General features: G+C 36.3%; 1 protein-coding gene across 1 annotated transcript in view; it reads right to left on the bottom strand.

Moving 5' to 3' along the window:
- LOC122814496 (integrin alpha-M-like) overlaps positions 1-27,128 on the bottom strand; it is a 935,681-nt gene that overhangs the window by 780,297 nt on the left and 128,256 nt on the right. Inside the window, exon 6 of the mRNA XM_044087070.1 lies at positions 23,440-23,554. Within this exon, the coding sequence (XP_043943005.1) occupies positions 23,440-23,554 (115 nt within the window). The remainder of the gene's footprint in view (positions 1-23,439; positions 23,555-27,128) is intronic.

Genomic DNA, 27,128 nt, shown 5'->3' with positions numbered 1-27,128 from the left:
TGTTATAAGAGATCTAGGAACACAGGTTGACAGCAACCTCTCTTTTGACAACCACATTGCCACTGTGGTCAGAAAGTCCTTCTATGTGGCACATCTCATTACTAGTAGTTTTACATCCAGGAAGAAAGAGGTCATTGTCTCCATCTACTCTTCCCTCATTAGGCCAATCATTGAGTACAATGCCCCATTTGGCATGTACCTCACTAGACACCTGCAACAACTGGAGAGGCCATAAAAGTACCTCACAAATAGGATCCTAGGCCTTAAACACTTGTCCTAAATGGACAGAGTAAAAAAAACCCATCAAACTATTCTCGGTCTCATATTGTGTACTTAGAGGCAATCTCTGCTTGACTTACAAATCCATGTCTGAACCCGTGCTGTTAGAAATGCTACATTTACAGAAATCCCAATCTCTCCACATTACATGCTCCAGAGACCTCAACCTCATTACCACAATCAACAGAACATGCTGAAGAGACAGGTTCATAACCCAGAGACTGCCCATACATGTCAAGCAGAGCATCTCACTGGCCCTATTCAAGAGGAATCTTGATGAGTGGATGGGAAATAGAAAATTCACCCCATGGATCAATCCAGTGGCTCTCCTCAACAGAGGCACTAGGAACTAAGGTCGGGTGGCATGATGCCAGGGTAATCCTATGGGCTAGGCTTGTAAAGGCTCCAGGGCCATTATCCTAGTACACACCTATGAACCTCTGAAGAGCAGAACAGAAAAATGCTACAGTTATCCTACCCCAGAGAATGTGTGCTGATCTTGAGACAGTTTGAATAACTCTAGTCTCCAGCAGAAAAAGAGAGAGTGAGGGATAGAGAGAGAGGTCACTGAGCAAATAATCCTAATCCCTTCCCCTCTTGAAGAATGCCAAGGGCTGAATTGCCTTGCCATACATGTTCAGCCTTCTGGTGCACAGTGCTATTTCCAAAAACTAGGACTGCTTCTCACAAATAGAAATCCTGCTTCCATATAATTATGAATTATAAGAGCCACATATATTTAAAATTCAAAAGCAAATAAAACTGAGGACTTCCAAGATGATTGCACACTGACCAACAGCTTGATTAGAGCTCTCTCTCTCTGTGACAAAAGGAACTGTTAAACAAATTCAGTAAAAGCTTTGTATTTGGGTAAAACACATTAACTGGCTATTAATCACACTGTCTGGATGTCAGCAAAGAAGAAATTTGGAGAAAGGTAAGAGAACATCAATAAAAAAGGAGAAGAACAATTTTTCTGGAAAGAAAGGGGTTCTAGCTCCAGCTCTGGTACAGTAGATGTTATTCAGTAATTTAGAAAAAAATAAATCTAACACACTCAGGCATGTTCAAAATAAGTGAAACACTGAAAGAATATATGAAGTCAAATAACAAAAGGCTGGGAAAACAGGATACATTTTAACTATCTATTCACATGAACTGATAAAAGTGCATAACTCTGAGGATGAAATTGAGAAAAGACTGAGCATGAGCATGGGGCTTCTCAAAAAGAGTTGATTCTAAAAATAGTAGAGTTAGAAGACAGACCACACAAAGAAGACCTGAGATTTTTTGCTGTACAAAAGAAACTAGAAGGAGCATACTTTATTCATTTTACTAAAATACAAATAAGCAACAGGAATGGTGTTCCACAATGATTGGGATTTGGTATATTGGTTAGTGTGTTTGACTCACAGACACAAAAACACAGTGTTTGATTCTCACATATGGGAAATAAATTAGTTATGCTTTGAGTGGCCTAGTAAAAAAAAACTTAGCCTAATAATTAGCTATGAACTTTGGGGTGGGAGGTTGACATAATGGCATAATGGCTAACATCCTTGCAGACAGAAGATACAGGGTTTTGATTCTCAAATGGGGTGATTAGCTAGGCTTAAAATGGCCCACAAGGGCAGTCAGCCTAGTACTAATCTGCGATCCTATGATCCTATGTTAATTTAAAGAGCACATCTTGTGCATGCTCCAAATCTGGCCATGAGAAAGCAGCCAAGATGCAATCATGTCAGCAGAAAGAGTTGCTCATGAAAACTTGTAGAAGAAGGGAAAAGTATTAAAATTGTGTACACCAGAGTGAAAAAAAGCAAGTGCATCCCAGTCATGAGGGAATGTCAAGAGGCAGTTCTGATATTCAAGCTGTTGTATCCAGATATTTTGAAAATATTTCTCACTAGAGAATCAGAGCCATCTTGTTATGCAGAACAGTCTGTAGAGGAAATAAAAATGTTTATCTAACAAAGAGTAACCTAGCAAGCAAAAGTGGACTCTGATCCTCACTCTTCTTGACAACATAAAAAAATGTTTATGGACTGAAAGGCATACAGTAGGTGACTAGAAGAAGAAAGAGTATCTTGAACATGAATCCAAGACTGGTGTTGGAAGATGATATGAAAGACCAGCAACATTATGAAATTATTGAATAAATGGAAGAATAGACTTATGAAACAATGCTTTGCAGAAGATGACAGACTAGAATTTTGTTTTCTGTATTAGACTGCTGGTTGAACTGTAAGAATAACCCTGCTTTATGTAATTAATGTTTACAAGGACACTGAAGGGACTGATGAAGTAATGCTAATTAAAACAATACTACTCCTAGTAATATTTGTAACAAAGCCTCCATGATTTATTTGTTTATTTATTTATTTGCATTTGTTTACCAGGAAGGTCCACTGGGCCGAGGTGAGCTCATTTTCAGTGGAGGCCTGGGAAGAAAAGCACTACAATAATGTTAACAGTACACAGTATGATCAAAACAATACAGAGTATTTACAGAGCATAATACATGACATTATACAGTGCACATAGATCATTGCAATCAATACAATCACATAGGAGGGTTGCAGCCGAGCCATTTACAGTCATTTTACAGTAATAGTTCTTGAAATAAAGGCGCTTATACAGTAGAATATATGTTTTAAGATTATCAACACTTAGAGGGTAAGAATAGCTGGCAAATTAGTAGGTCAGTGCAAGCAGGTCAAATTTGTGGAAATTGAGAAATAGAAAGTTCTGAAGAGTAACAGTACACATATAATTAGTTGTGGTGTTTAGGAGAGAGTTAGGATTTAGGGAGTGTGGTACTGGTACATGTGCACAGCCAGAGAGAGGACAGCTGTTGTCTAAGCAACTTATTTAAGAGAGCAGGATTGCTAGTGGTTCTGATTGATGGTGGGAGGACATTCCATGGCTTTGAGACAGTAAAAGTGTAAAGCATCTGACCAGCTAAGAGATTTCATTTTTCTACTTTGAGCAAGAGTTTATTTTCAGATCTAAGAGATCTATTTGGGTGGTATGTAGTAAGAAGATTAGAAAGAGCAGAGAAATTTTATGGTTTATATGTAAATTTCTGTGATTTTGTTAATTGTAAATATGTGAGATAATGTGGGAGTTCAAGCCAATTTCGTTGACATAGTGCAGAACAATGGTGAGAGGAGAATTTTGCATTTGTGACAAACTTAGCAATGTTGTTATAGCATGTGTCTAGTTTGGATTTCAAGGAGGATTTGATGTTGGTTAGGATAGGGGCACCATATAATAGAGAGGGTGGGGAAAAGATGAGGCAAGAGACATTTCTTAGGCATAGTTAAGGAAGTAGTTATGTCTATAGAGGATGCCCAATTTTTGATGTGTTTTTTTTGATTATGCTGTGAATATAGAGGTCGAATGTTAGGTTTTCATCTATGATGAAACCTAGCAGTTTAGTACTTGAAACAGCTTCAATAATAATGTTGCCTTGAGAATGAACAGTGAATTATTTTTTTGTAAATGGGTTCCTAGCATGGATCCTTGGGGAACATTTGTGGTCCTGTTAAGAAAAGGTAAGAAAGACTGTTGATATTTGGTAGATTGTTGCCTATTGGTAAGGTAGTTTGAGAACCATTTCAGTGCTGGGAGTGAAATTCCAAAGCTGGAGGGTTTGTTGAGAAGAAGGGGATGAGATACTGTATCAAATACTTTAGAGAGGTTGAGAAAGAGTGAGGAGACAGTATTGCCAGCATCACTGGCCTGGTTAACTGTATCCATAAAGGAAATAAAAGCTGTGGTGGTACTGTGACCGGGTCTGAAACTGTACTGAGTCGGAGAAAGGATTTGGTTTTGAACTAGATAATTAAGAAGCTGAGTATGAACACGTTTCCAAAATTTTAGAGATGGCAGAATGAATAGCAATTGGTCGGAAATTGAATGTTAGAGTTGGTATGGGTGAGAGTGAAAAGTTAGGTGAAGAGGAAGTAGTGGAGCATGGTGAGGATGGACTTGCTGGGTTGAAGTTAGTTTATGGAAAGGTGGTGGAGAGGTTTGCTATGGTGTCAACAAAATAGGGGTTGAAGAGTGAGGCTTTCTCAGTGGGTGTTTTATCTGGATTAGAACAAGGATTATTATTGGAGCCAGTGTAAAGTAAGGAACTGATTGTACTCCAAAACTTCTCTGGGTTTTGTTTATATTGGTTTTGGAGTGTGAAGTAGTATTGTTTCTTGTTTTTAGTGACTAGGTGTTTTACTTCGTCAAGTAACTTTTTATATTGAATGAGGTCAGAGGGATTTTTAGTTTTTTGCTATGCCTTCCATACTCTGTCTCTGGTGGTCATCAATTGTTGTGTGGGTTTGGTAAGCCAGCTGGCATGATTGGGTTTAGTCTCTTTTGACAGACTGGGGCTAAGCTATTTTAGATAATAAGGAATGTTGAACTGAAGAATTTGACAGTACCATCAAGGGGAAGAGATTTTAATATTTCCCAGTTGATACTTTGCAAGATTTCATTAAAGGTGGTTGGGTATAATACTTCCCAGTTCATACTTTGTAAGTTTTCATTAAAGTTAGGTGGGCAGAAGTGGGATAAGTCTGTAGTTTGCTTATACTGGCGATTATTTTGCTATGAGGTAGTTTTGTGTATTATGAAGGCAGATAAATAGTTGCTAGTACTATCTGGCAATGTGGCAAAAGTGGATATTCTACTGGGCTCTGAGACTATGATCCAATCTAGAATTGAGCCTTTGTTGTAGTTATTGCTGGGTCTGGTAATGCTGGTAATTAGCTGGATGTAGTTATATAGGTTAATATTGATAAAAGAATGCTGTTGGGAGATATCTAGCCAATTAATGTTAACATCTCCTAGGATGATTGTTTCATTTTTAATGTTATTAGAAGTCCAGGCAAGGATGTCTTCTAATATAGGAATGTTGTTGCCAGGGGAAATGTAAAGCACTACAATACAAAGGCTTTTACTCTTAAGTTATAGGAAGGCTACTAGTATTTCTGATGTACAGAACTGTGGGATGGGGTTTTGTTTATGGAAATATGGTGAAGTCATTTGGGTATATCAAGGCCACCTCCACCTTTATTCTGTAATCTGTCTGATCTAAGGCAAGCATAGTGGTGGAGGTGAAGTCTCTGTTGCAGCAGTAAAATCAGATTTGTTTAGACCTATCCACAAATGTAGGTGAGGGATTTTGTTTCTTATACATTGAAGGTTAAGGGTCATGAAGTTTAAGGATTTATAGGAGTTAGGGGAATAATAAGTGGAAGAGTGGGACCTGGGTTTGGATGTATATCCCCTCATTGAGGTAAGTTGCTATACATAGGTAGGGTTACAGTTTCCTGTTTCTTATTAGTTTCATATTGACGGTCTGGAGCAAAAGTTGTACCAGTTTTGTTTTAGAGGTGAAAGAGTTTTACTTTAATTTGTAGCACAAGGTCTGTTGCATATATACTAGAAGCTATTTCAGAAAAACTCAAGAGACTATGTGTCAATATGGCTGTTGTAGATGTAGGTTATGAGATATGAATAAATTTGTAGTGTATAATTAATAATAGTATTATAGGAAGAGTGTATGTAGAATGAGAAAAGTGTTCTGGGTGGAGTAGTAGTGGTAAGTTAGTAGATAAATGAGGTGGGGTTAGCAAGGAGTAGGTTATGTGAATCAGTTCAAAGGAAATGTGACAGGACAGTTGTGGAGGATGGGAAGTGTATAAAGAGTCTGACTGGATGATTTCTAAAGGATGGGAGGAGTTTGGTTGTTTGATGGAGTGTAATTGTATTTGTGCAGATGTTGGAAGAAGCTAGATGATTCAAAGGTTGAGACTGGATAGAGTGAATGCAGTGGGAGGGTATGATTGGGTATAAGTTTAATTGAAATGGGGGCGAGTGGGAATGGGGGTAGGGTAGAGGAGCAGATTGAGCCAGAGCATAGCAAGGGCAAATGGAGCAGGGATTCACTGAGATCCCAGGTATTGCCAGCAGAAACAATCTAAAAAAAGACCTGGTAAGTAATATTAATCTGGAAACAGTAAGAGGCAGGAAGATTCAGAAAGGATATAGAGTTTGACAGTGTATTTCTAAGGGAAAGGAGAATCCAAACAAGACTACAGTTGATGGAGGAAGAAATAGAGTTTGGTAGAATGATGGTGAAGCTGTGAGTAGAGTATGAAAAAAGTGGACAAGGACAAAGCAGCAGAAAAAACAGCTACCAGCAATATGTAGGTTTATTGTGTGTGTGTGGGGGGGGGGGGCAGCTGAGAGGGGAATGCAGAGCAGTTAAAGTAGAATAATGATGTACAGGCAGCTGCAAACTGTTATGAAGCAGTGATGTGGTGAAGTAATATAACATGCTTTCTTTACAGGTTACTGATAAATAAGCCACTGTGACAACTGTTGGTCAGATAGGTGTTCCAACCATGCAAAGGGTGAGTTTGGGTATGTGGGCATGATTGTGTAGCACAAATAACTTAAAAAAGGAAGAGGAGAGAGATCATCGATTAGAGTAAGGAAAAACCATGTTATGTAGGCACATTAGAGAGTCTGAAAGGTACAGGATGAGAGGAGCAGCTGGGTGAGTTCTTGAGTGTAGGGGCAAGGTGGTAGAGTTTCAGTGTGGATGAATGAATGAGTTGTTTTACAGCGTGAAAGAAAGCTACTGTTAGAAGCTACTGGTTGCGTGGGTAGCGTGTGTGGTAGATGAGTCAGTGTAATGAATTAGAAGGTATAGGTGGAGAAAGTTATGAAAGCAATAATAAAACAGGTGGAACAGGTAACACAGTGTTATAGCATCAGTTAAATAGCATCTATATGCTGTTGCTCAACAAAATAAAGCATTAACATCAGGTAAAAAGCATCAATGTAAAGTCACACAACAGTAATGGCAGGAACAGCATAAATCAAGTACACCTCAGATGAATGATTATTACAGATATATAGCAATATACAACCAGTTATAACCATAACTTTAAAGCCTAGAGCATACAATAACCAGAGTACATAATGAGCACAATTGACTGAGTCACAGTATTCTTACAATGTTGTCTTTTCATTGATAGAACAACAGCTGATTAAGTCACACATTCTTGCAAAAGTTGAGTCTTTATCCCAAGATGGTAAATTTGATATTATTTAACCTACACACAGTAGGAGTCTGTACTTTTTGTTAGCTTATTTAAAAACCTGGTCACAAGGATGATTCAGCCTTTTTAAACAGCAATTATCAGTAACATATGGAAAGGCATGGAAAATGGTAGTTATTTCTTGATTTTGCAAAATCTTTAGCAACTTTTGTTTTTATTAGTAAAAGCTTTAAGTGGGAACAAATAAGGTCTGGAGTTGCAATCAACTAGTCATTTTTAAGTGATTTACAATAAATTTCTTTGTTAAGAGACTTTGTACTGATGGAATTGGCAAAGTTTCTAGTATCAGTGCCTTTGAGCTAACCTGAGCCACCTGTGACCTTTCTCAGGGTTGCCTTGCTAATTAGTGTATTTATAATTGTTTCTTAATATATTGAACCTTTCATTAACCAGTTCTATTTTCTGCACAGGTATTAAGTTCTCACACATCGTTGTCCTCTCTATAAATGCAGTTCCTAAGGAATATAACAAATATAGACATATATCAAGCCTGTACACTACAAAAATCTATGTAAAACATATTTACAGAGAACAATGAGGTCACATAAACAAGTATGGACTTCTTTGTGATAAATAACCTAGAATCAGAAAGTATTTCATTACCATAACTGCATTATACACAACCAGTGATACCATCTATAACAATATAAATGATTCCAAACTAACGCAAGATCTGTTCATTCACATGACTAGAGTATTTGAAAGAGTAAATCATAACCTGATCCTTTACTAACAGAAAATTCAGTTTTGGCCCAAATACAAAAGTACGGTTTCAATGTTACCTCCAAAAAAAGAATTCCAAAACCTAAGAACTTGCCTTTCAACTGAAGACACTATTGACACAAGTGGTCTACAAGATCTACCCTTGGTGAATTGTTATTTTTACTATTTGTGAATGATATATCCTTTGATCTGCCCCACCTCAGCTTGACTTGATCTTTTATGCAGATGCTCTTTTACTACTTGAATAATTTAAGATCACTGTGACCTTTCAACAGAAACTACAGTCTAGGCTTCCAGATTTACACCAATGGGTAAATATAAATATGGCCCCAATCAATCCCCTGAAGTCTAATATTACGATAGTCTGTAAATCCCCACATCTAATTATTACTGATACATATGACTGGCCACTATAACTAGTAACAGATCAAAAGTACCAAGGGATCACCCCAGACCCTTCTCTTTCATTGGCTAAGCATACTGACAATATTATTAGTAAAATGCTCCGCCAACTAAAACTATCCTGTAGTATGTCACATCTCCTCACCCTTCATCTTGTACTTCTCCTTAAAATCAAATATGGGCTCTCGCTTATTACCTTACATCCCAGCTCAAACACATATAACATGCAAACTATAATAAACAAAATCTGCAGATTTTTTTCTTCTTGCAGAATCCCAAACTCATCACTGCACATACAATTTCTGCAGTGATGTGACTTTCTACCATTCAATTACAGAGACACGTTTTATCTGTTAGTTCTACAAGCTGTTAAAACTGGGACACTATCCCCACCTCGAAAACAAAGTTATAAATCAAGGAGCTAAATTATACCCTTAGAGACAGCCAAGAAGAATGCATTATCCTCATTAGACCCCATTTAAAACTTAGCAGAAATATTTGTCTCTATACTTGGTCCAGCTGTTGGAATCAGCTGCCTGCAGCAGTCAGATAGCAATAAACCAATTATTTAGAAAGAAACTAAATGGACAACTGTTTAAGGTCATATAGTAAAAAATAAACAACAAGATGACTCGGAACGGTACAATAAAAGCAAGTAAATAAAAATAAAATAAATGTACCGAGCCTGCAAGGCTTAAAATAAAACCAATTTTTAATACACAAGAGAACAAGATAAAACAAAGTAAGCGCTTTCACGGTTCTCACACCGCTTCATTAGACATTCTCAATACAGAAAGAAAGCAATTAAATAGGACTGCAAAGAAACAATCAAACCAGTAAAAGACAAGCCTCTAATTAAAAAGACTATAGTAGTGTTTCAGAGGGGGGTGCCTTCAAAAAAGGTTTTAAAGTGAAAACACCATTGAGACCTGGAGGTCTCTCTGCATTAAGAAGCAGTATCCACTTCTGTTCTGCTGCTTCTGTACGATTGGGCAGGTCACCGCCCCTCATATCTAAGTCTAAAACCTGAAGTACCAAAAATTTTAAAATGTGTTACCCCATTTTCTAAAGTATGTAATGCCAAAACATTACTTTCTTTTTTATTCTTAATGTCCCTTTGGTGCTCTAAAACCCTTTCTTTAAGGGCTCTATTAGTCTTACCTATGTAAAAAACATGACACAACTGGCAGGAGGCAAAGTAAACAATGTTAGCTGTTTTACAATCAGCATAAAAACTAGCATTAATGGTAAAACCTATGTTGGGATGTGTGTATGTCTGTAGGGTACTAATATATTTGCAAGCTGAACAATTCCTACAGGGAAAGGTGCCAGTCCTAGTAGACTCTAACCTATTGTTAACAGAGGAAGATCTATAACAAAGATGCTTCTTCAAGGACTTATTTCTAAAAGAGAAATAGGGTCTCTCACCAATCTTCCCTCTAAGTTCTGGTACACAATTCAAAAGTTTCCAATTATCCTTAATGATGTAACAAAAATTGCTGATGTCACTAGAATATTGTAATGAAACCCTAAAAAATATCTTTGTCAGCCACTGCAACACAACTGGATCATTACTGAGCTGACCAGCCTCAAAGTGAGGTATACACCTACCTTCCCTCTGTGTCCAGGCTTCTGAGACACATGCATCTATCTCAGGACCAGTATAGCCCCTCTCAAGGAATTTCTGTTTCAGTAATTCGAGGGCTTTGTGTGCAGCCTGATCATCATTGTGCAAGCGTAACAATCTATACACTTGGCCCTTCAAAACATTAAGGGGGATATGTCTAGGGTGCATACTTCTTTTATGTAAAAGAACATTTTTCCATGTAGGTTTCCTGTAAATGCTAGTAGTAAGGTTAGCTAGGTCAGACCTACTCATCTGAACATCCAGGAAATCTATATTTTCAGCAGAATATTCATATGTGAATCTAAGGAAACTAGTCATTTGATCTAAAAATTCAATAAAACTTTCTAGTTGTTTCACAGTTCCTTGCCGTAACAAAAAAATATCATCCACAAAACGAACGTACCAATGGACACAATCAAAATAAATATTCTCACATGTTAATAAATAAGTCTTTTCCCATTGTACAAGTGCTAGGATGGCATAGCTATTTGCACAAGTAGTGTCCATAGCCACTCCAACCTACTGCAGAAAGAATTCACGTTAAAAAATGCAGACATTATTTTCCAACACAATATCAAGTAGAGAGTAAATAAGTGTGACCATGTTTCTTGTAAAGCAATTATTCTCAACTAGGAATGACATAATGCTATCCACTCCCCAGTCATTGGGGATTCTAGAAAATAAAGACTCAATATCTAAGGTAACAAAAATATAATCCCTACCAAAATCCAACATTTTAACATAAAGTCTTTCCAAAAAGGTTTTACTATCCTTCAAAACACCGTCACATTGTTCCAATAGGGGATGCAAAGTATTCTCTATAAAAATCGACAAGGGTTCCATGCACCGCCCTCTACCCGAAACTATGGGATGCATGGGTGATAGAACCAAGGTCTTGTGGATTTTCGGTAGACCATATATAGTTAGAACAAGGGGTTGCTCAACATTAAAATACTTAAAAAGATTCTCATCTATGAGACCAGTCATAAGTAAATCAAAAATTAAAAAAGAAACTTTTTCCATTATACCGTTTCCAATCAGCTTAGAGACATTCTGATAAGTATTAGCATCATTTAGCAACAATCTAATTTGTTGAGTGTATAAATCCCTATCTAAAATTACAATGCCACCCACCTCTTTAAGGTCACCAAATGATCTTGCTTCTATGAAAATGACTAGCCCTTGAAACTCACACTGCTGACACATCTTTCTTGTAAAGATACTTTAAACAAATGACCACTTGTTGAAAGCTCACCTTAATTACACATAGTGTAAATAATATCACTTGCATTTATAATTGTAAATAACATACACATTATTTGCTCTATGTGGCTACTGTATTATTTACAACTCTGTATATTCTTTAGTCTAAGTCTGATTTTCTGTTTGTGTCTTGTACCTGAGCAGTGGCTGGAAAGGATCTTTCTATCAGACCACTTACCCATTTATCCAACTGAAATAAAAATAAATAAAAAAGGGACTGATATATTCAAGGATATAAATGGTATGTTAATCAATAAAACTTAGATTTATTTTTAGATGATATTATTTTGTACCTGTTAAATTCAGAAAAAGATATTTCAGTATTATGGAACATTTTGAGACTATTTCGAGCATTTTTGAGACATATGGTTAATGAAGATAAAACAAAAGCTATAACAGTAAAGTATGTTCCCAAACATGAATTGGCTCAGTGATACCGGTATTTATGGGAACATAAGAAGTGTTTACTTGTAAGGATTAAAAAAGGATTATGTTGTGGCAGCTAAGGATATATGGGAAAAGGTTAAATAAAGATAAAACAAAAATTTAGAAATTGGACTTTCTTGATTTTGGATATAAAAATTAAAATGCAGGCAGTGTAAACACATTTCGTCCTTTAGTTTTATATACAGGCCAGGCATATTTTTATCTACAGGAGGAAGTAACAGATGATAATTAATAAAGAGATGAAGGAATTTATTTGGCAGGGGAAGAGGACAGGAGTTAAGTGCCTAAGTAGATTCACTCCTTAGAACAAGGTGGTTTAGGGTCTCCTGATTTGAAGGGATAGCTCAGAGTTATGCAGTTAGGGCTCTTATTCAAAACACCACAGAATGTTATAAATCAAAGTGGAAAGCGATGGTGATGAGGCAAGAAGTAAGTTGAAGAAGTAAGGGAGGGTAGAATTTTGGATGCAGATCCTTAAGGAGAATAACAACAATCATACAGAGCATTTAGGAGTCTGAATGGAGAGATATGTCAGCAAGCAAAGGAGGGTAATATTGCTAAAACTGAATTCATCCTTAAGTCTTGGTGAGCACTTTCATGAGATGGACTCTGTCATTCACAAAATCTCACCAAGATGACACTGATATATATTTTATATAGCATGTATCATGGACAGAAGTAGGTCAAAAATTAAAAAAAAGACATAGTTCGGTGCACAAGACCCAGGATAAAAAACTGCCCAATCCTAGTAAGCGCACTGGTGCCAGGACTGGAAAAAATGATAGTGTAGGATCCTCAAAATATGAAAACATTCCTACAATGTGGGCATGCCCTCCCAGAGGGAGGATGCCCCCCCCCCCCCATTGTAGAAGGAAGTAGCAGTCCACAAAAATCACAAAAACAAATAGGCCAAAGAAGAGCCATAAAGATGATAAAGTGGACTATTGAGCATAAGAAAGAAATTATGTATTGCTACTATTAAGCAAAAAGCCCATAATTTCCAGACACAAGATATATAAAAAGATTGAGAGAAATTAGATGAAAGAAAAATACTTCCTCAAGAAAAACTGTCTGAAGCTTCAAATAAAAATAATACAGCAGATTTGTGAAAAAAACATTATATAGACTAAGAAACTTTGAGCTGTTTGGAAAAAGAAGCATCTGAGGAATTGTGAAATTATAAACAATAAAACCTAGAGATTTTTGAAAAGTATAAAAAAGAAATATGGATGTGAGAGAGAGATTTGATATACTCAATTCTCTGCCAGAGGTCACCAGGTTTTCCCATGGAAAGTTTTTTTTTTCTTTTTTTTAACCTGCCGTATTTACCATACTAAATACTGGCAATATCTTACTGTAAGGACATTATCACCAGACTGATGCCTTAACTGGCATTTCATGCAAAAAACCCTGATTTTTCAGTGTTTGCTTAGTCATTTTACAAATTGACTACTTTTAGATCTTCTTAATCTTGACTTTAATGTATACTTAGATATATATTCTCATGTATTGTATTGATTACACTGTATTGTATTTTGGAGCTTTTCTCCCCGGGCCTCCACTGAAAATGGACCTGTGTCCAGTCGTACTTCCCCGGAAATGTAAAAAAATAAAATAAAATAAAATAATACGATGCAATATTTATGCAAAGTTGAAAGTCAAATTAATCAATACAAAAAGGGCAGACTCAAAGATATTCAAAGAGAAATATGCGCAAAAGCATGCAGATATGGAAAATTTCACAATAAAAAAAATCACAAAGTGGGAATGTAGAAAAGAAGTAAAAAAAAGAAGCTGAAGTTATAGAATGCCTTTGAAGTGAAGGATTTGGTGTAGAACGTAAGGAGAAGCAGGAAGATCAGGAGACATCTAAAGAAGAAATATGGGCATGGAAAAGAAAACAAAATTAATACGGTATAATATTTATGCAAAGGAGAAAGCAAAACTAACCAATACAAAAACAGCAGCACCAAAGCTATCTGAAGAGAAATACAGGGAAAGGAATCCGGACATGGAAAACTTTACAATACAAAAATAAGAAGTCAAAGAGGAAAATTAGAAAAGGAGATTAGTAATGGAGAAGTTAAAGAAATTGAAATTGAGGTGATAAAGTACCTGCAAAGTGAAGGATTCAGTGTAGGAAATGTAATTAAGAAAGCACCACAGCAGGATAGAGTCATAAATATCCAAATTAAGGGGAATCAGTGGAACAGGAAGCAATTGGTCAGGTGCCGTATGAAGATATTTCAGAGCCTTCCACAGGAAACCAGTTTAAACATTCACATGAAGCTGGACAGCAAGGGAAGGAACAGGAAACTGTGGAAACTCTGAAGTCAATGTTGAGGAGTGATAGGCCGGTGAGTTCCTATATGACAGAGCAGGAGATGACACAGGATGAAATTGAAGAGAATGTGGTACAGGAAGATGCTATAGAACTTTCTATAGAATGCCCACAGGAAATGAAGAACAAAAAATGTGCCCTCAGTTTAGAAGAAAATAATCTAAGAGAAGAGTTGCTTGATTTAATAGAGATGGACAGACATATTAAGATCAATGAAAGAAATAGACTACAGAAGGTCAATAAAACCCCAGAAGTCAGAAGTTTAATAAAACAAATGAACACAGTAATTAGGACAGTCATAGAGATCCAGGCTATATTACTGTGCAGTTAAATTAATAACAGATAATATTTTACCACAAGAACACAGGATGAGGGAAAAGAAGCGTTGAAATAGAACACCATCATGGAAGTATCAAATAGAGAAAACTATAAAGCAATTAAGACAAGTGTCACTGATAGAGGAGTGACAAGTGGAGTACCACAGGGTTCTGTCCTGGGAACTCTCCTGTTTGGTATCTACTTGTCTGAAGTACAGACTAATACAGAAGGCCTCTGGCTAACAAAGTTCGCAGATGACTGCAAACTAAGAGCCATAGTCAAGTCCCCAAATGATGTGGACATCCTACAGAAAGGCCTCACTGAGACAGATGCCTGGTGTCAGAGCCATGGCCTCAACCTCAATGCCAAAAAGTGCAGTGTCATCCCCTTTGGTAAAAACTCTGTACCCATGAACTACCGCATAGGCAGCAATCTACTTAACACCGAATGCATGATAAGAGACCTTGGGACCCAGGTGGACAGTAGTCTCTCCTTTGATAGTCACATCCCCACAGTAGTCAGGAAGTCCTTCTAAGTGGCACACCTCATCATAAAAGGGTTCTCATCCAGGAAAAAAGAGGTCATTGTTCCCCTCTACTCGACACTCATTAGACCCATTATAGAGTACAACGCCCCTTTTGGAATGTACCTCACAAGACATCTGCAGCAGCTGGAAAGGCCACAGAAGTACCTCACAAAGGGGATTACTGGCCTCAAACATATGCCCTACACTGACTGCCTCAAAAAAACTCTGGCTTTACTCCATAGCATATCGCCTACTCCGAGGTGATCTCTGCCTAACATATAAAGCTATGTCAAACCCAGAGCTGTTGAACATGCTACACCTAAAGAAATCCCAATCCCTCTGAGCTACACACTCTAGGGACCTAAACCTTGTCACCACAATAAACAGGACATGCTGGAGGGATAAATTCATGTCCCAGAGACTTCCTATACTCTGGAACAAGCTACCCATCTATGTCAAGCAAAGTTCTTCATTAGCACTCTTCAAGAAAAATCTTGATGAGTGGATGGGAAATAGGAAATACACCCCGGGGATCACTTCTGTGTCTCTGCTCGACAGTGGCACAGGAAAATAACTTTCTTGGGTGGTGTAAGCCATGGAACCTTGCTGGCTAGGCTTATGTAGGCCCTTGGGCCGATAGCCTAGTACCTACCTATGAACATACGAACCTATTACCAGAACTGCTATAAGAGTATAGAAGAGGGAACAGATCAACAAAAATACTCAAATATAACGTGATAAAAGCAATGCACAGTAATATAACAGATGAGGATTTATCATGCACTATTGCAAATGTTTGTATGTCTTTCGGCTTTTCCCAGTTAGGGGTCACCACAGCAGATCTCCAGTCCGCTAATAATTGGCAGTAGATTTATATGGTGCGGAGTTGCCAGCCTGATGCCCAACCTTCAAAGAAGGCACACCCGTTCACACACACACACACATTCCAGGCCACGGTGGTGCAGCTATTAGCGTTGTTGCCTCACAGCAAGAGGTTTTCCCATTCGATTCTTGGCTGGAGCACCTTCTGTGTGGAGTCTGCATCCCTGTGGTCAAGTGATGCTTAAAGATCATGCACTATTGCAAATAATAAACTAAAAATATCAGCACAGGCAGAAAAACTTAGAAGATACACAGATAAATATAAAGGAAAAATACAAAATAAGAAATTTATTGATGACCCAAAGATGTTTATAGAGAATTGGGAAACAAGGTAAAAGGAATTAAAAAACTACCAAAAAAAGAAGAAATAGATAAATTTTGGACAAGTATCTATGAAGATACTGTGGAACATAACAAAGATGCTAAATGTATAGAAGTAAAAGAGAGCATAAATAGTTCAAAGGTACAGAATATGAAATGGGATGAAGTAACAGCCAGAGAGATTGAAACAAAGTTAAGAAAAGACTCTAATTGGAAAACCCCAGGCCCAGATGTAGTACCGAATTTCTGGTTAAAAGTATTAGCATCTTTGCATGAAGATTTAGCCATGAGTAAGAACTATTTATATGCACAGCCTGAACAGACACCAACTTGGCTAACAACAGGAAAAACAATACTCCTACTTAAGAGTGAACCTGCAAGCTACCCTAAAAATTATAGGCCAATAACTTGCCTTCTGATAATGTATAAATTATATACTGGAATTGATGCAGACGGAGTTTATAGTCATTTAGAAGAAAACTCAATTATGGCATTAGAACAAAAGGGCAATAAAAGAAAGTCATATGGAACAAAGTATCATTTGTTGTTAAATAGAGGTATAGTGGAGAACTTTAAAAACAGGAAGAATCTAAGTATGACATGGATTCACTACTAAAAAATAATTTGACAGTATCCCACATTCATGGATAAAAGAGTGCTTAAAAATGTATAAGATACACTCTACACTAATAAATTACATCCCAGTGACTATGAAACAGTGGCAAACTACGTTGCAATTAAGACATGATAAAGGGCAAATTATTATTCCAGTGATAAAAATCCAAAGGGGGATATTCCAGGGTGACTCTCTGTCACCACTGCTCTTTTGCCTTGCCCTTAACCCATTAAGCTGTCTACTTAACATATTAGGTCAAGGGTATAGGTTGGCTCCCAGACAGCAACAAAGTGTAAATAGTTCTCATTTTCTCTTTGTCGATGATTTAAAATTTTGTAGCTCATCAGATGAGGAACTGAAAGCACAACTGCAAGTGATCAAACCTTTTTCATATGACATAAGGTCATTTGATCTTGATAAATGTGCAAAAGCAACCGTTAAAGCAGGAACGTTGCAGCACAAAGAAAAATCAGGTTGGGACAAGAATGTGATATAAAAGAATTGAGCAAGAGGGAGTGTATAAATATTTAGGAATGGATGAAGGATCCACAATAAAACATGAACAAATGTGAATAAAACTTAGTAAGAAATATTTTAGAAGACTTAAATGAATCCTGAAAACAGAGTTGACAACTAGGAACAAAATTTAAGCTACAAACCAATTTGCTGTTCTTGTCCTAACCTACAGTTTTGGAGTGATGGACTGGCCCCAAAAGGTGTTGGATAGATAAGACAGGAAAACAAGAAGAATGCTTCATGCTCATCAATGATTTATAAAAATTAGTGCAAACCAACATTATATATTCCCTAATCCAAAGGAGGTATGGGCCGCCTCAAAATTGATTACATGTATAGATCTGCAATTGTGGGACTGCATACAAATCTTCTGACCTCACAAGACCCAAACATATTGAAAGTTTTTAAACATGAGGAGAATAAATCTAAGATGACTTCCATCCTTAGGCTAGCAGAAGCATATCAGTGTCAAGCAGGAATAGAAATCAAACCAGAAGTAGATAAAAATCAGGCAGCAACAGAATGTGCCAAAAAACAAAAGAAAGAATATAAAGTGAAGGATCAGATGAGAAGGTAAGAAATGTGGAAAATGCATAAATATAGTTGCAATTACTGAAAACTCCTGGAAGAACCTCATGTTGATCAGGATCGAATACAAGAATGGTTAAGGAGAGGTGAATTCAAACCAAAAGATGAAATATTAATGTTGGCGGCCCAAAATAGTGGGCTGCATACATGTTGGTTCACAAAGTCCATTGAAGATGTGGGAGAAACAGACAAATGTAGGTTTTGTAAAACAGAATTGGAAACAGTCACACACCTCGTTGCTGGTTGTAATATACTAATGGCAGAAGGATGGTATACTGAAAGGTGGGTTTATATTAGAAGAACAAAATGAAACAGCATATGGAACTTGGGGGAAAAAATCGATGTTCTGTAACTTTGCTGTTTTAAGACTTTGGGCTTTACGTGTCAAAAAAAGAGCGAACGCTCTTTTGTCACATTGTTCTTCTAATATACACCCCTGAAAGGCATAATAATGTGGCAAGACTGTTGCACTGGGGATTGTGTAAACATTATAATATTGAAGTAGCTAAAAAGCACTGGAAACATGAGCCACAAAGCAACACAGAAAAGTCTACATCACATGGGATCATCCATTACCAAGAGTTCAAAAGATAGATGTGAGAAAATCAGACATAGTGGTCCATGAAAAGAAGACAAAAGTAGCACTGATAATTGAAATCACTACACCCAGTGACTACAGTGTCTTGCACACAATCGTATTTAGATATGTTACCAATACATTTAACTTCATACAAATTGCAGAAGGAATCATTATTGGGTACATTGAGGGTGCTGCGTAAAGCACTTCTGGCTGACATCCAAAACTGAAACAATGCTAATTTCATGAACTTTAATCATACTGTGACTAAGGAATGGAGTCCATTCCCATCATGGTATTAGAAATCAAAAAAATCTGGACAAATTAAAAAAAGAGAAGCATTTATAAAGTATCATAAATGATTCTAAGAACTAAGCAAGAGCAGGATTGGGAAAAGCCAATTTTACCAATAGCGCTGACTGCAAGCAGTGTTCAACAAAATAGGCAAGATGGGGTTGAAATTTACTGGAGTAAATGAGCAAGTGAACCAAGGTATTTGGGGCAAATAACTAGGGCAGGAAGGCAATAGAATGGGATAAAGTCAAGCAGACATTTGGACTACAGCCTAGAGACTGCCTTCTTCCCTATCAGGTATGGGTATCAGAGTGTAAGAAAAGAGAAGGGACAGGGGAGTCATAAAAGGAAGATGTGCTTTGGTAGAGTTTTTAGTCAAATCAAGAAGAGAAGCTGCTACTAAAAAGGGATAATTAGCGGGGCATGTAAAATACTTCATGATAACTGTAAGAATCAAGCATAGGAAGTTAAAAAAGGTTTGGAAGAGACTGGAAAGACAATTTACAAAGGAGCAATGGTGTGACGTTTGTATGGCATCCAAATATGTCCCGGTTTAGGATTATTGCTTGGAAGTGTTTGCATAGGTATTGCTATAGCCCAAGCAGACTTCAGAATATTTTTTCAGGTAGATTGCAGATGTTGGAGGTGTGATGGGACAGAAACAGATAACTGGGAACATGTTTTAGGAATATAATGAGTTGGCAGATTTTAAAGATTATACTCAACAACTTAAATTGAAGGTAATAATTTAAAACACAGTAAAAGCCCATGCAGTCTTTATTCCATTATAGACTCATAACATTTAGCACCTCAGCTAACATTTTTAAAGATTTTAAAAATTCCCTACAGAGTAATTTGTGATAAATGTTGAAAGAACAAATTGCTGTAACTACAGAAATGATTCTTTTGATCTGAGACATCAGATCTGAATTATCTAGATACTGTAAGGCCTTATAAGTTTAATGTTATCGGCTGCCAAAAAAGCAATCACTAGAAAATATAAACCACAAATTCTCCTCTTCTCCACAATATAAAACAACTCTGACCACAAACCACTTGTTATTGTGAACAAGACAACCAGGAAAATCAAATTTCTTTTATTCTCTCTAGTGCTTCGGTGTTTCCACCTTCAAGGAATATCAAACAGTAAAAACACAAACCAAACTTTCTTATATATTACATTCAATTAGCAGCACCTGTTTACCAATTACACAACAGTTTACCTTAAAGCAAACACTTCCAATTTATTTCATTATTAAGACCATTAGGCATCATAGTTTTATATTTTAAAATAAAAATACTTTCTTTATATAATAATTTTTGTTTCAATACATTTTCATCCATACTCAAACACTTTACAGTCTCTAAAACAGTACCCTGTAACAGGGCCCCATTACTATTGTGAAACATTCTAAAATGTGCAGCAATTATTTTATCCTCCCTATTATTTTTAACATCTCTTATGTGCTCCATGAATCTAACACAAAATTCTCTCTTAGTTTCCCCTATGTAATAAAGCTCACATGGGCATCTTAATACATATATTACCCCTCTACTTCTACACGTGTATGTATCTCTAGGCTCAAATTTAACCCCATTTATATTCCTAAATGTATTAACAGCATTATTACAAATACTGCATCTATTGCAGCACATTGTACCTCGACTCAAGATAGTTCTCGGTATTGCTATTTTTGGCATAGAGAATTTACCATGTACCACCATGTCCTTTAAATTTCTGCCCCTTTTGTAAGAAAAAAAATGGTTTATAAGGAAGAATATTTGCCAAAGCTTTATCTCCCAACAAATATTTCCAATAATACTCTATTAAAGCTTTTATTTCTTCACTTTTTATATTATATCATTGTTACATAGTAAATAGCATCTCCTTTCCCCTTACTCTCTCCAAGAAAACTGTTATTATGTTGTTTATTCATTCTTTTATTTGTATATAAATCCCCTTTCATATTTAACTTTCTCATTATTTTAATATAAGCCTTTTTAAAATTATTTGGGTCATAGCCCCTGTACAAAAACATTTGATTAGTTCTTTCCATCTCTTTCACCAATTCATTCTTATTGCTACACAACCGTGAAACACGTACCAATTCTCCATATGGTAATGTTTCTAACACACGGGGAGGGTGGCAACTGGTGGCATGTAGATACTGATTACTGTCCACGAATTTCCTATGAATATTGGACAAAATGCTCCTATCTTCTATGCCTTCCAAAATAAGATCAAGATATACAACTTTGTTCCCTTTCTGAAGTCCATCAAAAGCAAGACCAAAGGGATATCTATGCATATCTGTTATAAAACTTTCTACCTTTTCTTCACCCCCATCACATATAAAATTAAATCAATAAAACGAAAATAAAAATCCACATATTTTTTCATAAAATCCAAATTGAATAGAAACTTTTTTTCAAAAAAAGACATAAACAAGTTTGCGTACATGGGGCAAAAGCTGCCCCCATCGCTGTACCTTGTTTCTGTCTATATAATACATTGTCAAAGTAAAAATAGTTATTTTTCAAACAAAACTCAACAATATTGGTGACAAAATGAGATAAAGGGCTATCACCCATAAAATACTTTATCATCTCTAAACCATCCTTATGGTGGATAGAGGTGTATAGGCTCTTAACATCAAACTACTGGGGAAATTTTATATAAAAAATCTACACTATCCTTTATATACACAGGGGATTTGAGAACATGGGGCAATAATAACTCGTGTAATATTAGACTAATGTTATGCAAAAAGTAATTGCAAGCTGAAATAATAGGTCTTCCCGGAGGTTTAACTAACTCTTGTGTATTTTAGGCAGACAGAAAAAAATAGCTATTTCACTTCTTTGGTTAAATAACCTATCCCTGACATCTCTTTCTTTGAAAAAACCTAATCTGACACTTCTGTCTGAAATTCTCTCAAATTCAGCCATAGCTTGCTCATATTTCTTTTTATCACATTTCTCCTAGACCTCAATATTATTTAGATGTTCCATACACATACTATGCTATTGTAATACATTCATGGTGACTATTTTATTCCCTTTGTCCGAGGGTTTAATTACTATGTCCTCTCTTTCACTTAATGTTTTCAAAGCCTGCCATTCTTTTATAGTTAAATTATAAGACGCTTCATGTTTATTTAATATTATTTTATCACAAATATTTTCAGTTCCAAATGCTATCATGGAACCAAATTGTGTAATACGTTGGTTGACAAAAGGTGGCATAAACTTATTAAAAGCTGGTATGTGTGAAACATCAATTTTACAATCAGCATTAGAAACCACATTGTTAACACTCGTGTCTAAATAACTTTCATCCATCTCTTCATTTCAAGAAAATAAACTGTCCTCAGATTCATCATGGAGTGAAGGATTAAATGCTGCATTTTCATTAATAGAATCCCTAGAAAAATAATATTTCAAATGTATTTTCCTCAAGAATTTAAACACTTCCTGTTTGACTATGTGCCCTCGAGGTAACACAGTCGGTACAAATTTTAGTCCCAAACTTAACACAGAAAACTGTTCTTGGGTCAATTCATACTGGGATAAATTCAAAACTATATTTGGTTCAGTACATACCTTATTTTCTGAACCTTTTATTATGTTGCTGTCCATTTCTGTAGCCCTGTTGAAAATCCGCCTGGTAACCTCTCTCTGAGTTACTGGCATATGTCCCAAAATTTCTAGTCCATTTTTGTCCCTGTTGTCCATGTTGCTGCTGGTTAAGTGATGATCCCCCTTGCTTCTGAAAAGTTTGTAAATGTTCTTGAGGGTGCTGCGGTGGAGGTAACTCTGGAAACTCGCTGCTTGTATCAAACCAGCTTTCTTCCCCTGACGATACGAATGAAGACGAAGGCGTGCTTTTAAACCTCACATGTTGATGTTTACCTTGCTTACCAGCTCTCCGATTGGTTGAATATGTAAAGGCAAGCTCTGCCTCATATTCATTGATGTCCCGCATCAGTTTGGATTTTTTGAGTTCAATCAACTCCGCTTCCAAAGAAAATAGCTTTTCATTAGTTGTTTCTAAAAAAGCATTGATACTTGCAGTGTTCATGGAATCACTAATTGTCTGGGATAACCCGGCCAGTTCTTGTTTGAGTTTACAATAACAAGTGGTTTGTGGTCAGAGTTGTTTTAAATCACTAGAAAATGGCCTAAATCAATTATAATACTAAGAAGTCAATATTGTAAAGGAGTTAAAAGGAATTAGAGGTGGGATTATTTGAAAAAGGATGGAGCAAAGTACATAGAAATAAACTGAATTTGTGGGAACAGGGTTTAAACGAAGTCAGGAACTGAGCAATTTATGTACTGTTGGAGTTTATGCTAATTGATAACCCAAAACTATGAATATATGTATATTGCATGAAAAATATTACTGTGTTTTGTTTTTTCTTCTATTAATGTATGCGCACCTATGTCACTGACTACAACAGGGTGTAATAAAGATGTTAAAAAGAACAGATATAACTAAGTTAACAGAAAGTCTCATTTCATATAAACTGCAGGATCCAAATAAATTTGATTCCATAAGTCATTAAACGAGCTCCTTATATTACCTGAAAGTTTTGTTGGTAATTGTCTTGTCTTGTAAAGCTGATCATTTAGGTGGAAACACATCCCAATGACATGCATATTTGTTGAACAATCTTTTGGTAAAGTTGGGCCACAAACCTAAAAAAAAACCAAGTACATGTAAAATTAAACATTACACTCGGAAGGCATTGTAACAGTCAATCACTGGGTCACTCAATAAATAAATAAATAAATAAACAAATAAATAAATAAATAAATAAATAACTGGTTGTGCACATCCACTTTTGAACAGATTTTCAGGATCCTGGAGTTCACAGACTGCAAGGATTAACACAGAGAGTACAATAAGAGGTATATTACATCACAGCAGAAACACACGATTCTGGCACAAAAACAAGTTATTAAGTACCAGCAATGTGCAGATGAGGGCAAACTGATAGACAGGATATGCTTTCAGGCTGGCAAGAAATTTACTTGTATTTTACTTTTGGTACAAAAAAATGCACTGACGATACAGTTTTTCTAAATTAATTGATGAATTTTAAGTGAGAAATAAAGACAAATAAGAATAAGGGAGGTTAGAGAGACGAGTCTAAAGGGATTCAGGTCTCTTAGTGACACTGCAAATAAATGCTGTCATACAGAGCAACCCTCTGTTCCGAGAAATAAAACTTGGCTGATATATTTCACTACAGCACTGGATAATTACTACTGAAGGGTATGTTCTGAAAAGTATAAATTCCATAGTTAGAAAGGAGGATTTAGTAAACAATAGGGTAAAGTAATAAAGGAAGAAAAAAAGGTAATAGAAAAAAGCAATAGCCCATCTGGAATGGTGTGAATATAGAGCAGGTGAGCATGCACTCCTTCAAAACTAAAGATTGTAGGCGGTAGCTTCTTCTCAGGTCCATATTCGTCACAGCAGTTTATGATGGAGTCCGTATTCACTTAATAATTGTCTTTAACTTTTAGGTGGTTGGCTACAGCATTCTACATATCCCTTTTTAACAGAGCTGCAAAAGATAAACATTCATAAAACATAATCATTATAAAAGCATATATTTTTGCAATTCATTGGGACTTTCTAAGTCCAAGTCTAACTATGCAACAGATACAATCAGGTGAAAAGCCATAACCAGGACGATTGCCATGTTTTGTTCTACATGTAAATCCTAAATCATTTAAGTCACTTGAGAATAGTTTTAGGAAAGGATAGTGTCTATTTAACATATATGTGTTATTGTTTCCAGTTACCACACATCCCTTAAAGTCCTTTACAAAGTACGGCTTGCTAATGTACAATGCTAAATGCTTGCTCTGATCTACGTTTTTTTAAACAAATTCTCTTATCAGGAAATTGCATTCATTTATCTGGCTTCTTGACTCTACATAGATTTTCTTCTAACACTGTTGCTCACCTGATCTTTTGTGACTGTGTCTTGACTCATATGAACTCATATCTGAACATCAGGCTGGCTTGTGTTGCCTCTGTTATAAGACATACTATAGTGTTCTAGCTTTAAACTAGTTGTCTCCATGGTGTGTTGGCACTAGCACTCACTATAGTATTCTATCTGTAAGCTATGAGTTTTTCCATTCTATCATTTCTTGTGGTTATAACAGAGTCGTAAATTGATAACTTGACAACTGTAGCTGTACCTAAGTATTATAGAGCTGAAAGAAATGGTGAACTATTATCTGATTTGATTGTAGTACTTGTGCCAAACATTAGGAAGTCACTTCCTATGTCTGGGCAGTTGCTATGTGATTTACTTATTCTTTTATTTTAATATTCTTAAAGCCGATGTTTAGAAAGGGGGGGACCCAGAGGTATAGCTAAGGAATGATGAAGGGGCAGCCTCCTTGCATACAAGGTGTCGGAGTACACAATCATCAATGTCGGTATTTGGTTTCTGAATGCTCATACCACATTTATGGTCAAGGTTAAAATGCCCAGCACTCATTTTTTTGCTTATTAGTTTAAAGTTGTGGGGGGGGCGGCAGATTGCAGAACAGCACAAGGCACTAGAAGAGTTAACTTTGACTCTGAGGTGACCTCTTCTAATCTCAGCACCATGTGTTATCTGCTCCAAACAGACTTTATATGATGACTGAGTAGTGAATGCCATGAAAACAAAACACAGAATGCCCCTTCAAGAGTTAATATGTGACTAAAAGAAGTGACAAGTCCTATAGTATGAATGTTTAGGGCTTACCTTTTAATCTGTAGATTTTCTTTATCTGTAAGCCTTTTCTAAATGATTAATGTTTTAGGTTTTGAGGCTACAAAAGGCAGCATTACTTACAAATTAAAGAGATGTAAAGGGGAAGTATAGCTTTCATTCTGATTACAAGTGGCTTTGAGTATCATAAAGAAAATTCTTTTACATTTATGGATCACTTTTGACCAAACTTTAATGAAAGCTGAGTGTATTATTTATTGTTCTTCCAAAGACAATAATCTGGTGATCTCTCCTCGCTGTCTGTCTGTTCAGCTGACTATACTGCATTGTTTGGTGTTCAAAGATAAAGCAGTAAAGCATAAATTAAGTCTGCCTATTGTTTAGAAATGTCTACACTTACAGTGGTCTTGTGAGGCATAAATCCAGTAACTGTGTACCTTAATTCATTATATCCTAGTTACACCTCCAGGTGCATCTGCAGTTAACTCCTGCTGATGCCTCTAGGCATCAAATACTGCTTGTTCATATTTGCAACAATAATTCCAAAACTATGCTATGTACAAGGTTTTAAAATGTGTCATGTTAAAGCTTATACAATGGCAAACTCAACTGCATTAAAATGTGATCTCTGTCTAATGCAAGTAAATGGATATTAACTTTTGTGTTTATGATATTAATTTATATAGATATAATTTTCACATTTTTTTCTAAATATCTTAACAAACAAGTAACAGACAGAACTCCTTAACCTCACATGAAAGCTCTCAGCTAGATGAATAAAATGCTGCTGACACTGTGTGGGTGTAACTTGAGTGGCTGCTGAGATATTTTAAGTTGTTTACAATATATTATAAATATAATAGTTACTGTGTTTACTGTGACTTATAAAATTCTATTTATGGCCTAAAACCTAAATAATGCTATCACTATAGAAATAGTTTGTGATGAAGACTTTGCCATTTATACGGCTTTCATAATCCCTATGGTTCCAGAGATATGAACATTTGTTTGAAATGAGAGGACATAATTAGATTCTGTCAAAAGGCTTAGGCTCCGTCCACTGGAAGTTGCAGTGCAAACTTCCTGGGCTCCACTGGAGTGAATGGATGTCTCTAGGAGCATGATAATATCTGTAAAAGGTGGTTAAATAGTTCTAATTACCTTTATCTGTAATCTGCTATATAGGATCCACGGATACCTTAGTATTAGGGATTCCCCCCTGGATTCACTCAAAATTGATATTGGACACTGGAAACTTACTCAAAAATTGGAACCTACAAAAATAACAGAAAAAGGCTATATATCCAGCCGAGAATACATGATATGGTAACAGTAGGGGACTGCTTTAGCCCCGGTAAACTTAGCCCGCGAAACTCTGCTATATTTATTAACTCCTCCCCCACAAGCGAGGTTTCAAATACTCCTGCAGTAACCCGCCATTTATTAAACCAGAGGAATACCTGGATCCTATAGGTAGCATTCCCATTCAAATTGGTAGGTTATACTCTGTTGCAATGAGACTAAATCAC

Source organism: Protopterus annectens, chromosome 10.part0, assembly GCF_019279795.1.
Source record: "Protopterus annectens isolate FY-2018-M chromosome 10.part0, PAN1.0, whole genome shotgun sequence".
In the NCBI taxonomy this organism is placed as follows: Eukaryota; Metazoa; Chordata; order Ceratodontiformes; family Protopteridae; genus Protopterus; species Protopterus annectens.
Note: the sequence above shows the minus strand (reverse complement) of the source record. Positions and strands in the feature narration are given on the sequence as shown.